General features: G+C 38.8%; 1 protein-coding gene across 1 annotated transcript in view; it reads left to right on the forward strand.

Moving 5' to 3' along the window:
• Positions 1-14406, forward strand: part of LOC137912988 (protein eyes shut homolog) — a 113658-nt gene that overhangs the window by 33260 nt on the left and 65992 nt on the right. Inside the window, exons 19-23 of the mRNA XM_068757121.1 lie at positions 718-831; positions 3741-3938; positions 5424-5545; positions 7104-7225; positions 7873-8132. Of these exons, the coding sequence (XP_068613222.1) occupies positions 718-831; positions 3741-3938; positions 5424-5545; positions 7104-7225; positions 7873-8132 (816 nt within the window). The remainder of the gene's footprint in view (positions 1-717; positions 832-3740; positions 3939-5423; positions 5546-7103; positions 7226-7872; positions 8133-14406) is intronic.

Consider the following 14406-nt stretch of genomic DNA (forward strand, 5'->3'; position numbering starts at 1 on the left):
CAGCCATGCACTAACTGTTTTTTGACAAACATTTTGAAGCCCAGTATAATTATTATTGAAACATTTCTCTACATGTGGTGCTGGGATGCCAACCATTAAAAGTACAAAGATGATTAAAGGCCCTGGACTAAAACAAAGATGATTTATTTCCATCTGCAAAGATCAAACACAGTAACGGTTTCCTAATAATTGCTAATAACTCCCACAGAGCAGGATTCACAGTGCACAAGAATGAGAAAACTGGCTGTGCCATTGGATGTTTTTTTTTTTTTGTATTCCTGTGAATCAAATGGGATAGGGAAGCTGTTTGAATGTTTGGAAATCATATCTGAAGTGGAGGTCTTACTGTGAAGATATCCTTTGCTGTTTTATACCTTGTTTCTGCACCATGGGGAACCCGCTCAGGTTTTATAACTATATCAGCTCTACAGTGCTTCTTTCCCATCATCCATTCTTATTGTTTTAGGATCACAATCTCCCAAAAAGCATGATTTTGCATGAAATCCCTGACCCAATATTTTCAGGTTGATGCAGCTTATCTTATACATTCAAATGTTCTAAAGCGGTGTTAATAGGCCTGTCGGAAAACTTGCAGCACCAATATTGATTCTGCAGTTAAACGACTGAATGCAGTGGAGTTTTCAAACTTAATGTCAGTGACCCTTTGACATTAACATATTCATCAATCTGTGCTGTTGTTTTTTTCCCCTGTCAAAGGTAGAAAGTGTGAACTTGACATTGATGAGTGTTCTTCGTCTCCCTGCAAGAATGGAGCCGCTTGCATTGACCAGCCTGGTAATTACTTCTGCCAGTGTGTGATTCCATTTAAAGGTAATAAGCAATGAGGGAGCGGGGACAAAAAAAGCAACGCTAATTAACTTCACATCCGGTTATTTTCACCTGTCTTGTCACATGTCTCAACAAAATTAGTACATCTCCATTCCCTGCACGTGCTTAGTAAAGAAGAAGTGATTAATTAGTGGGATGCAGTCTTTAAGCACACAAGTATTGTAGCGAGAGATACAGAAGTGTTACTGTAGAGCACTATCGTTTCAATTAAACGGGACAGCAAAAAAGATGACTGAAAAGAAATTCTGTTATTTTATTTCAAAAAGGGGATGATGAGGAGCTGAGACCCGATTTAATGAAATATGATTGTTGCCAAAATACTGATCTGTTTTTCATAATCACATGTTGCAGCGCAATCACCTGTTAATCCAAGTTAATATATTATTATATATTTTATGCCTTTATATTATTGATGTGCCTTCATTTTTGCTGACAGTCTTTGTGCACACCAATGAATACATTACAGTATGTATTCTTTGACTATTTATATTGTATAAACACACGTAGACTGTAGTTAGATCTATGTGATCTTTGACAAAGGTCGTTAACCTGAAAAAAAATACAATTTAAAAAATTTATACCGGTATTTGTTAGCAGTTTAAGCACTACATCTAACAATATAGAAAGGCATATTTCTGTCTTTCTTCCTAATATGCCAAGCTCTGTTCCATCCAATCTTCTTCGCACTTTGATTAACCGAACCAGCACTCTGCTCACAGCGGAACGCACTGAGACAATGAAGCAGATTGTGAAAGAGAAGCTTTTGACAGACGGCAGTCAGTAAGCCCCAGGTTTACATGGGAAAAACAGCAGTCTAATCAGAAAAAGAAGCTAAGCAGTAAATACACTGCTGTACACATACTGGTGAAAATAAATGTAGTCACCCATATGTAGATGTACCAACAGCCACTTGTGATTGGCTGCTCAACTGGTCATTAATAAATGAGGGGTTGCCCATCTTGCCAAAGTCTTCCTAGAAACACTCATCCTAACAAAGCAGGCAGTCAGGAAGGACCTCGGTCAAAACCCAAAGAACATTCTGACAGATCTAATGACTATTAGATCCTTCTGGAAGGACAACAGTTAGATAAGTACTTCTAGGCTTTACAGCAGAGTGGCTGGGAGGAAGTGACTCCTGAAACACGCACATTGAAGAAAAAAAGGAAAAAAATGCACTTCAAAGACTCATTGATGGTGTAAGGAGAAAGATTCACAGCCCTGATGAGAATGAAATGAAAGTCTTCCGTCATTCAAAGGACTAATGTGTGTCATTCTGCCACATGAAGATGGAGAAGAATGGCACACGTGATGACCCACACAACATATTTGCTGCAATACAGCATGGTAATTGATACAACCCGATGTGGTTGCTTTAAAAGCAACTGCGCATTACCTTAATACAGGTGGACTGAGATAATTGGCTTTTCTGCCATTATTGAAGCGAATGAGAACAGCATCCTACATGTATGGAAATAACCTTGAGTGCCATAACAACCTTCAATCACCTCAAAATACTCTGTTTTGAGGTTTTGATATAGGAAAACAAATATCCCTGTGTCCACTGCTGTGTAAAACATTAAAGCAGAAACATTGATTTGTACCTGATTGCTATTTGACTCATTTATCACCATATCCGTTATTGATCATATAACTGAGAAGCAATGCTGCTCTTTGAACTCTGTGATTTCATACACTGTCACGGAAATGACGGGGGAACCCAGAAGCATAACAGGAGAGTGAAAACCAGGTAACCAGTCCAAACAGGCAGACAAATCTAATATGGAGCAGGCAAAAAGGCAGAATCCAGAAATTAGGCGGAATCAGTACAGGAATGCTGGAAAGTAGGTTTGATGCTAACAATCCGTCCGAGAAATAAAGGCTGAGCAGAGTATCTGTAGATTTGAGACTGAGCTGGGAGATATCAGGTGGCTGAGGCAATGCAGGTGAAGGGGGTGTACAGAAAACATTAGAATGGATAGGATAAAAAAAATAAACCTACCGTAAGTCTTGGCAGGAGTCATGACATGCACACTTACATACTATGTTATTTCTCCATAGCTGTTCAGACTTACTGTATTGTAGCCATGGGTCTTCAAAGAATACAAATTGTCTATACAAGTTTAATAATACTGAAATATTTGCAGTAGAATTATTTTCATATTAAACAGCAATGAAAGCCGCAGACACACTTGGACTGAGTTGGAGTTCATATTAGTGTCGTTTCTCATTAGTTTTTGAAATCAATGTGAATATACTCACCGAGCTTTAAGCGGAAACCTCTTCTTATGCAGTGGACATTAACAGTTGCCTGGTCTTAAGTGAGTTCCACTCTGAGCATTATCGTTCAACTTAGTCATATTTTTGTGAATTTGAATTTTCTTGGACTCATTTTGATTTTCTGCTGGTTTTACATGCATTTAAATATTTTTGACTGCTCTCCCATTTGCATTGTCAATGCAATTGCAATTGTTAAAATGTGTCTACAGTGTTTGTTATTGAAAATGTATTTGATGGGATAATTTTTTTGAAAAAGTTTTGTTATTTGGGTTCATTTCTTTGGTAATATCTTATTAAGTGTATTAAAAAAAGAAACGACCACATGGAGAAGCTCAGCAAAAGTGACTCCATAAGTGACAGCATGTTTATATTTATTTAAGCATGCATTGAACTACTACTACTACTACTACTATCATCAGCGGATGATGGAAAGGCTTCAAGACTTTTTGTATTGGACTGTTTTCCTTTGCACTCAGTTTGTGTGCTATTTTTATACGTGTTTTACCACTACTTTAGTAGTTTATTTAAGTCATGTTAATATTTTCCATTGCATTTCTACATGGATTGGGTTAATTGGATGGTCCTCCAACTTGTGCCTCTTTGCCTCATCCCAGGTCCTAATTGTGAGTTCTTACCTTGTGAGGCCAGCAATCCATGCGAGAATGGTGCAGTGTGTGTGGAGGAGTTGGATCAGGACCATTTCCCTTTGGGTTTCCGCTGTCACTGTCACCGAGGCTTTACTGGGCCCCGCTGTGAAATCAATGTGGATGAGTGCAGTTCCAGCCCCTGTTTTCACGGCTTCTGTGATGATGGTAAGGCACAGCCAGCATCCACATCCTGCCAGGTTGCTTAATGACAGGCACTGGAGACAGAAGCAAACCTCCGTGCACACTCATGTAGTGACTTTGTAAAATTTGGTTTTGCTCTCTTAGCGTCTGACAGATAATTTTTAACCGGGTCACCGTTACAGCTAATGAGAGTGGATTTATTCCATCTGATGACAGAATGCAGGTCATTAACTGCTGCGAAAAGCTTAATTAGTTACTGAGCATAACTGCTTCAAGGAAATCAATTAAAGATCAATGCCATAATTTTAATAATCAATGATAAATGACAAAATTAATGCGATGAAGGATTGAGGCACTTTTTTTTTTTCTTCCACTGATTTTACCTCTGTGTATTCCATCTCTAGCACAAGTGATTATAAAACTCATTGATCAAAATAATAGTCTGAGAGTTAATTATTTTTTGCAACCATTGATTGCAATGCATTTATGGTGAAATAAATAAATATATATATATTGTGCCAGTGTCATTTCAAATAGGACATTATTGGCAGCGGATCACCATCGAAGAGTTTCCTATTCTTCAGCTGGCCGGCCAGCTGTCTTGACTGATCTTGAGTGCAGCCAGTCCACCCCGAGTTAGTGAGGCAAGCCTCCAGGATCTATTGGCTAGCACTCGGGAGCAGCCAGCCAGTCACCAGGGGGAGAGCCCTGCATAGCTTCAGCGGCTGCGATGAGTAATGCTGCTGCCACCCAGGACCTAAAGCATTTAATGAGAGTAATAGCAGCTACACGCACCAAGACAGAGTGACAGCATAGATTACGTGGTAAATCTTTAGGATAATGAAGAATCCTGGGACCCTGACTGGGGAAGTAATAAATTCACTCCTGCAATTACCTCTGTCACTGTACACCAGCGTTGTGCTGGAGAAACAGAACGATGCATCCCACTTTAACATCATTAATAATTAAAGGATGGAAGGAATGGATTATGAGATATGCTATATTGTAACATCTGATGGAAGAAATTGGTACATTTGTAACATCTGAATCAAGAATGGTACTGAAACGGTCTGTCTCTTGCTGTTGCCCCCCCATTCAGTGTGTTGAAAGTATTTTGTGAGTGGTGGCCCAGCTTTCAGGCCTTCATTGGAAATGAGTGCGTGGGATAAGTGCAGACAGGGGATGAACGAAGTAGTGTAAAGAGGACTGAATGGTCGCTGGAGACGGGTTAATTTAAAAAAGGTTGGTGTCAAGCTCCATCAGTCTGATAAGGAGGGAGTTAAACTGTTGTGTTGCTCTAGCAACAGCAGCTTGGAGTTAAATAGCAGGAGGTATATATTTAATGGTGGTGTGCATTAAAAAAATTATATCACAGTGGGTGATTGTACCTTATGTTCGTAATGAGAAGGTACCTGTGTAGACATGAGGTATATTAATAGGACTTACTGTGGTAAAGTGTCTTAATTTATGATGTAAGCCGATGTAACTGTCCGACTGATGTTCTTCCAGTTGTAGATGGATTTTACTGCCTTTGCAATCCTGGTTATGTTGGGCCTAGATGTGAGCATGATATTGATGACTGCATGACCAGTTTATGTAGCACCAACTCAGAATGTAAGGACCTGCATCTGGTAAGTACAGATACCTTTTTTTTACACACAAAAAAAGAACTTTCACGATACCATTCAAAATGAACCAACAAAGCTAAGTCACGTTTTAAAGAAAGAAGCTTTTGTCAAAAGTGGTTGACAGTAGATCGCAGATCGTTACACAATAAACTGAGGTTTTAAAGCAAAAATGTCACATTTTAATGTGTTGACAGCAGACATGTTTTTTAACTGTTATTTTATTTGAAGGTACAGCTTGAGGTAAATGAGACAGCACGCTGTATCACATTTTAGAATTATATGACAGACAAATGTTGATTTTCTTTTTATTGTGTGGTTTCTGGAAAACATCTCAGAGTAGAATTCTTGATTCAATCTTTCAGAGTAATTTTATTACTGGGATAACCTTCTTGATCAAAGTCACTTTGTCTGTTAAATTTGGAGTAGTTTATCTGGAGTAGGAATGTAATAGCATTTCAACCAGTATTTTTCCAGTCACGCTGTTCCCCAGTCCAGTATTAAATAATTTGTATCAACTCATTAGTCAAACACTTTTTGGAAACTGCTTCACATAGTCTTGTTCACGGTGCAGCTGTTCCTGTCTCTGAACACCGTGTCCCACAGAGTTGTGTCTTATTTTGGAGAATTACAGTCCCTGAAGGTGACTTAGCAGCAAAAATGAGATTATGTTGTATTGCCAGGGGTATGGAATAGGAGTCTCCTGAAGGTATCTAATTTATCATGAGATGACGCCGTTTTCTCCTCCACGCCATAGGACCCATAGTGTACGAACTATAGCAAAGTTTAAAGGCTATTCTGCACTGTATGAAATACAGATGAGCATGCATTCAACTAGCAGCACCCAATACCTTTAGTCCGAAAGCGGTATGGTCTCCTGATAAAAACCTTGACCCTATGACCACCTTCATCCTGTATGCAAAAAGCAATTTAAATGAATCTGGTACCATGGAGAGTAACAAACAATAAGGCATTCATCTGCACTGCCGATATTAATTATGATGGTGCAGATGGAAGGCATTTACATTTCTTATGTATTAATAGAAGAAATTAAAATAATGTTCAGGGTGTACAGTATGTACAACCGTTTAAATCTATCCCTGAATGTTCCGTAATAACAGCATGTCCATTGACTAGAGAAAGGTAGTCTGAAACCTCTAAATCAGACTTCACCTGTTTGATTACCTGTAAAACTCATTTCCACACAAAATATGCTTGTATATGTGTGTGTGTGTAAGTGGAAACATTAAACCTGGTGTGTGGATGGTGAAAGGAATACATTTGCACGGCAGGGATGTGAAAATTTAGAGGGTTAAACAGATTTCACAGGAAATATATTTTTTGAGTGGGAGTTTTGACTATGATATTTAAAGAAATTTGATTGCGCTGTCTGTTAAGTAAAGATTTGAAAGCAAAGTAAGAACACGCTCAAATAGTTCCACAGCATTTTAATTAATTAGAAACCCTGTGTGTGTGTAAATATATATATATATATATATATATAAAGTACAGGATAGGCAGTATTTGTTAAATGATAATCCAGCATTTCCTTTTGGTATTGCAGAGTTATGAGTGTGTGTGTCACGCCGGCTGGGAGGGGAAGTTCTGCCAACAAGAAATTGATGAATGTTTGTCAGAGCCTTGCAAAAACAACGCCACCTGCACAGACCTTCTTAACAGCTACAAGTAGGTGTGTGAGCCGGCTCGAGGGTGCCGTCCTCACGAGGCGCATCAGTCACAAAATAAATGCAGAACAAGAAGCTGTTCAGATATAGCCATGTGTCCTTCCACTGGCAGCGGAGATAATGAATTGCAGATGGCAGGTAAAACAAATGAGTCAATCGATGCCTCACAGCATGAAAAGGTTTCAGGGGATCCGTGACTCATTGGAGGAAAAGGCTGGTCTATCTGCCTCAGTTAATGCCCTCGTTCTCGCTTGGGAGGCATAAAACTGCTCCAGGAAGAAAGGTTGGAGGCTGAGAACGAATGCAAGGTGTAGTAGATGGTGGTGCTCTGGTAATCACTGCCACCAAGTGGAATATGCACTAGCCTTAAGAACAGATACCCTGTTTCTCTTAGCCCCCCCATTGATTTTTTGCAATGTTGCATAGAGACCTTTTCACTCATTCAAATTATTTGTGATAACTTTTATTTATTTATTTTTATTTATTTAGGATTCATTTTAATAACTTCCAAAAATGATAATAATAATAATAATAATGTGTTGGTTTTATATAGCTCTTTTCTGGACACTCCATCCCATTAACAGTGATACAAATAAAGCCTTCTTCTTCTTCCTCCACTATCATCTCCTCCTTTCTGGTGGATCCAAGGTGTTTGTGCTCACCAGGATGGATAGGTGTGAACTGTGCAGAGGATGTGAATGAATGTGATTCTGGGCCCTGTCTACATGGAGCTCAGTGTCAGGAGTCAGACATACCAGGGGAGTTTTCCTGCACCTGTCCTCCCTTCTTCAGTGGCCCCTTGTGCAACCAGCCTTATGACCCCTGCGACCCCCTCCACAATCCCTGCATGAACAACTCCACCTGCCTGACACGCTCCAATGGAACAGCCTGCTGCAGATGTCCAGCTGGTGAGTGAAAACAAACCATCACAGCTTCGTAATTGTGGTATATTCATTTTTAGAAGAAAATCGTGAAAGCGAGCTTTATCTAAGACTCAAACATACATCACAAAAATGAAAAATATAAAATATCCATGTCACGTTTAAACATCCTTGTTAAGTATCCTCTCTCTGAAATGTATGAGGTCTTCTGAAAAAGATTCTCTATTAACAGAGACAATGAATGTCGATTTCTTGTTATGGTGTCGCATTGTTGATCTGTCCTATCTTATTTCTATTAAATAAATAGCAGTAAATGTTAAAGTAAATATTTAAATTGTGTGTGTGTGTGGGGGGGGGGGGGGGGCATTTCAGTCTTAATAATTACAAAATAAGAGGCAATACATTTTTTTTTGCTGTCAATGGGAGAGGATTGAGTAGTCTCTTTAGCTGGATTCTGGTTGATGGATGCCTTTACTTTGTTTAATATAGTAATTAATCTACTGGTTTGTGAGGGAATATGTACAATATTAATATACAGAGGGTGGAAAGCATAGATATTAAATCTAAATTTCCAGAATCATGCTTTTCTAAGTGGTAAATGGACTGTACATCTACAGCACCTTTCTAGTCTCGCTGACCAATCACAAACATTTGTACAGTGGTGGTATTTGCACAATGCAAGGTGCCACTTACTAATTAGGAGACGTGAACACTCGCACACCAATGGAGCAATTTTGGGTTCATTATGAAAGAGCTACGGGGTCTCAAGAGCAAATAATTGACCCACTGTAGATGACTGCTCTACAAATGGATTTGCAAAAGTTTATGTTATAAAACTTTATTTTAATTTGACTTTTCTTCATGGTGAATAACCAGGAGGAGTTAAACCTAGTTGGTGCTGGTTTCTGTTTACAGTCTGTGGTGAATCAGACTACTATGTAGCGAGCTATAAATATATATATATATGTGTAGTAGAAAAACACCTTGAATATAGAGAGAGTAGATCGAGCATTCTCTTTTTATGTTATGCTGTTGCTGATTTTCCAACCTTTAATTAATTTAAAAAAAATATTTTGTATCTCTTACTATTTCCAATGTTTCGCAAAAAGCAAACACTCTTACATAAAGACAAATCGCTGTTATCATTGAACACTGTGTCGCAGCCATAAATAAGAATAAGCATCAGAGAATATTAAAGAGTCACATCTACTGTCAGAGACTTGCACTGGTTTATTGTATAATCTGTAACCAAATAATACATGACCATTGTTTTTTGCAGTACCATGTTTCTAAATTGAAAATCTAAACTTTCAGTCTCACTAAAGAATCCCACTAACAAAGCCCACCCAATTCACATGTAACGGGTAGTTCGATATAAATGTTCTTAAGGCACTGCATATTTTATATGTATTGAAAAAGCATTTTCATACGTGAGCAAACAGACTTTAATGGTCCTCTAGTCAGTGGATTGTTTGCATGAGCCACAGGTCATGCAATGTGCCAACTGATTCCAATGGCATGTCTTGACAGTCAAATTCAAGCTCATCCCTCCTGCTTACAACCTTTAAAGAAATGAGTAACGTAATCAAAAAATAAATACATTGAGAGTATCATGTTGTGAATTGTTTTTACCAAATTGAATCATATCATAACAATTGTATATAATCGAATGTTTTAGCATTTAAATGTGTCAGCAAGCAGGTTAAGATTCTTTAGGCGTGTTCCGTATCTAATAGCTCCATCAGCGCAGAGATGAAACGGTGCTGCCATAAATAGACCGACTGAGGTGGATTCAGAAGGCTTCCTTGGAGAGGAATAGGAAATTATGCTGGCTGCATTCATTGCATCGAGAGCTGTGCGTGGGTTTGGTTGTTTTCACTTCACACAAGCACTATGACTCACTACGCTTCATTATTATTCATCATAAATCCATCCTACATACCTGCTGCTGAACAGCGATTGAACACTTACACAACTCATGGTTTGATTGCAGTGCATCCGATTTTACAGACTTGATCTTTACCATGCAATGTAGATCATTTTTCAAGGAACTGTGTATGTATTGCATTATCCCCAGATCCAATTAAACGAGAATCTAGCTGCTTTTGTCTCCCAGATTTACTGCCATGAGCAAATCTCATCCCACACACAGTCAAGACTGACACGGCGCAGTGAACATAATCCAGGTTAACTTGTTATAAAATCAACACCAATAAATCGTTGTGCCCCTGCCATTTAGTAGCGATTATGCATTTAAAAAAAATTCTTCATGTAGTAGAAGGTGAAGTTAATGATTTGGATACATGTGATACTTCAACATAAATTGGGAAGCTTCACTTCAGACTCAAGTAAAATTTAGATAGTGAAAAGTACATGTTGTCCATTGCAGTTTTGTCAGTACATGTTGCACATTTAAATGGAGACAGTTCATGTTCTTGTATGTGGGCACACTTAAAAATCATGGCAGCTGTTCCACAGTAAAACATGCCTCGGGGCAGACATGAAGGTTTTGTGCCGCTCACAAAGATGTGTTGGGAATAAATCAGTTAGCTAGACTTGGGGTGTGTTTTGCAGTGAGAGGAGTTATTGACGTGCACTGCACCTATTTAAAACCAAGCTTAATATGATGACATCAAATTAGGAGACATTGATGGAAACAGGCGGCCAGCATTCAAGGCAGTCAAGCCATACTTGATCCTGCTTACAAACGCAAAAACACAAAAGATATGCAAGCAAACCAGAGGGGAGGATGACAATGATGCCTATGATAATGTCTGAACTTTGAGTTCACCCTACATGGCTGTGTCTATTCTGGGACATCACCAAAATTTCATCAACTGTTCCTCAAAATTTCATCAAGAGCCACCCAAACCTTTTAAGAGTTATCTTGCTAACAGAAGTCGTGCTGCAAACATACAACAAAATGTAATTTACACCCGAGTGCACGGGTTCCTTGAAGCAGCCACATACATGGATATATGCACCTGGAGCAGTTGGGGGGGGGGGGGGGGGTGCCGTGTTCAAGAGCACCTCCGCAGTCCTCCAGCCACCAGCCCACACTCGAACCGGTGAACTGGTGGACTTATCTGCTTCCCAGCCCGTTGAGCCACTGCCGCCCCTGTGACAAACCAACAGAAAAACAAACCAATGCAGGAGAAAACATATGCCTTGTTAAAAAAAAACAACAACATGGTTTTGTTGTATATTTATTGCAAAAAAACTGATTTGTAATTTATTTTTTGTTATCATAGAAAAATTTGATATCAGCATTATAATTATCACACAACTTGGAAAATACTATTTGTTAATCTTAACAAATCACCCTATTACTGAAAAGAAAAGCTTCAGCCTGTTTTTGGTTTTGAATATGATGTCATCTGTGTTTCTGGTTATGTATTGGGATTCTGGCTGCATGAAACAACAAGGGTAATTTTTATTTGAGGGCGCACTTTTTTCTGCATTAAAATATGTTTTATTCCACAATTATGCCATATTTCTGTGTTAGAATGTGAGGTATTTAAAAATGGCATAAACCTTTTGCCTGGACTCTACCACATGAAGTGGAGGAGCATACTTCTTGCAGGATAATGAATTCATTCCGAAACATTGTGTGGTCCCTTTACATGCAAAACCCATTTGGTCTCCATGGCTCAGTATATCCCCAAAGATGTTCCTGTCCAGATGGAGAACAAACCCCTTTATTTGCCCTGCATGCTACACTAGCCTTCACCTACCACAAGATTGAGATTACGTCCGACCAGTTGGTTAATGAGAGCTACTGTGAATATGTGCCAACAAGACAACTGCCACAAACATAATATCATAATGAAAATGATTTGTGGGAAACACGTGTTGCTAAAAATAAGTTGGAAAAAGTCTGTATTCATTTTAAGCGATTATTCCGTTTTATGGAGGAGGTGGACAACCTGATTTATATTAGCCGAGTCTCTTTATAAAACATGATGTTCCAGTAAATGAAATTAAATAATCATGATCTCTTTATCTCTTTTAGCACTGTGTCTTGCACTTTAACTTTTGGGACATTACTTAAAAACCCCAAATAAACAGACCCTTTTATTTTTGATAATTTTTCAGTAGATTAACAGGAGCTAACTGGTTAAATTCACACGTCCCACCATGTAAATCTATTTACATGGTGTAAATCTGCTAAATCTAAGTTGATGAGATACTGAATAATAGCAACTCTACTTAAGCGCCTTTACAGATTAATCTTTAGTTATTTTTATTACGAAGTGGAGTAGCAGAACATGGAGATTAAACAAAAGTAATGTAATCTAGCTGAATTTTTAAACATATTATAGTTTATACACTCTAATCAAAGACATTTCAGATAATTCCAGCTCATGATATCAATATTCTGAAAGGGAAGCAATAAAACATTAAAATGTAGCCGGTGTTCATTCGCAGTAAGAGGCCATGACCCTTCATTCACTGAGCAAAGGCTTCAGCACACTAGTGATGTTCTGTTTCTCATGGCAACAGCTGCTTTTAGTTTCCCGATATTTTAACTTTAAGACCTCCTTTCCTGCCAGTGCAGAAGCTGCTCTAAAGGGGGGGGCAAGCATTAATGAGCACGAAGTAGTGTTGGACATTTTCCCTTGATAAAAATGGTCAGTCATCAGTCATTTAACCCCTGAGTTCTTCACTCCAGGTAAAAAAAACAAAAAACAAACCGTCTGCATGTAAATCCGCAGCGACGGACCTCGGTGCTGGCAGAGTCAGTTGAGAGCGAGTTAGTCGAGGAGTCTATTGTACATCAGTGCTTAGGTTTCAGACATAAAAACCCGAATAAAAAATTTTAATTGCCATCATTGCTAACAATACCTTTCATTTATAGACAAACATTTATCATCTTATGCAGCTTACTGTTGAGAGCACAGGCGGGAGCTCACAGGTTTTGACTTAAGTGTAACGTTTCATATCAAACTATGAGCGTCGTTGTGAATAACAATGCTGCACATGTTGCTTTTCAGTGGAAGCTGATCTGCATACACTCTCTGAGTGGCTTTTGATTTTTTGATCGTTTCTGAAAATGGTTTTGAGCTTCAAGGTCTGCACCATAGTCAGGTTCTTCTACTTCGTTGAAGGTTACAGTGGCTACTTGAGTGTGAGTTGATGCATTAAGGGACTCTGTTGGAACTAACTCAGTGTTTTCATTATTTCAGATCATTTAATAGACACTGCCTTTATCACAGCCCTCAGAGAGAGAGCACACCAGCACCCAGGCTGGTCCACATACCACTTCACTTCATCACATTTCTGGTTTCTACAGTACACATTCAATTACAAATACCACAGTAAAGTCCTGAGAGTAGCAAAACTATTCAGAAGCCCCTAATACCGACTCAATAAACAGTTTAATTGTAAATTCTGAGTACAACATCTTTTTTTTGAAGCTAATGGTTATTCAGTTCCAATTTTATTAGTAGCATGAATATGACTAAGCAGTTCATAAATTATGTAACCTGGATCTAAAAACACATTTGGCTACACTGTTTCTGTGTGCTTTTGCTTTTTATGGCCTCTGTGTGAGTGTAGACTGCTACAGCGTTTCCACGTTTACAATGGCATCATGTTTATTACGAGTAGGAGATAAAGTATTTTAGTGCTTGAATGACAAATTGGCATTTGGCTGGAACAAGCGAAAAGCTGCGGAGTTAAAAATAAAAGGTGTTTCATTGTGTTCCCTAAATTTCATGGCAATCTGCTATGTTACTTTGATTCATTGCATGTAAGATAGACTTATGGTTGTGAATAATTTGGGGGGAGGGGGGGGGTCAAATTCGTGCACTGTGCATGCCAAAACTATTTTTTGATTTGCAAGAACGATGATGCCGTTTTGATTTTTACGATAAAAACACACAGAATTGGCAATCAATGGCATCTATGATTTAATGCACTGGAGCTTAGATGACACCACAAAGACCATAATATATATTACACAAGATGAGATTTACTTTAAATGAGCTCTGAGGAATTGATATAAAGACTCTGGAATAAATGCAGCAGCCTGAACCAAATTCCTACTGTTGAAATGAAGACATCACTTCTGCCTCTCATGAAATGTTCATCAGAGATCATTAGCTATCCGCATTGAATAGCCACAGTTTGTTTTCCGCTGAGGCTCTTGCTGGCAGGAGCAGCACTGCAGCTCCAGTCAGATGACGGCATGACTACGGGAGGACTCGTCTTGGGCATCCTTCTCTGTACTCGGTCAAAGCGAAGCCTCCAGTCACTGCTAGTGGCAGACGATGCATTACATTAGGGTGACATCCAAAAT

The sequence above is a fragment of the Brachionichthys hirsutus genome, unplaced genomic scaffold (assembly GCF_040956055.1).
Source record: "Brachionichthys hirsutus isolate HB-005 unplaced genomic scaffold, CSIRO-AGI_Bhir_v1 contig_796, whole genome shotgun sequence".
NCBI classification, from domain to species: domain Eukaryota; kingdom Metazoa; phylum Chordata; class Actinopteri; order Lophiiformes; family Brachionichthyidae; genus Brachionichthys; species Brachionichthys hirsutus.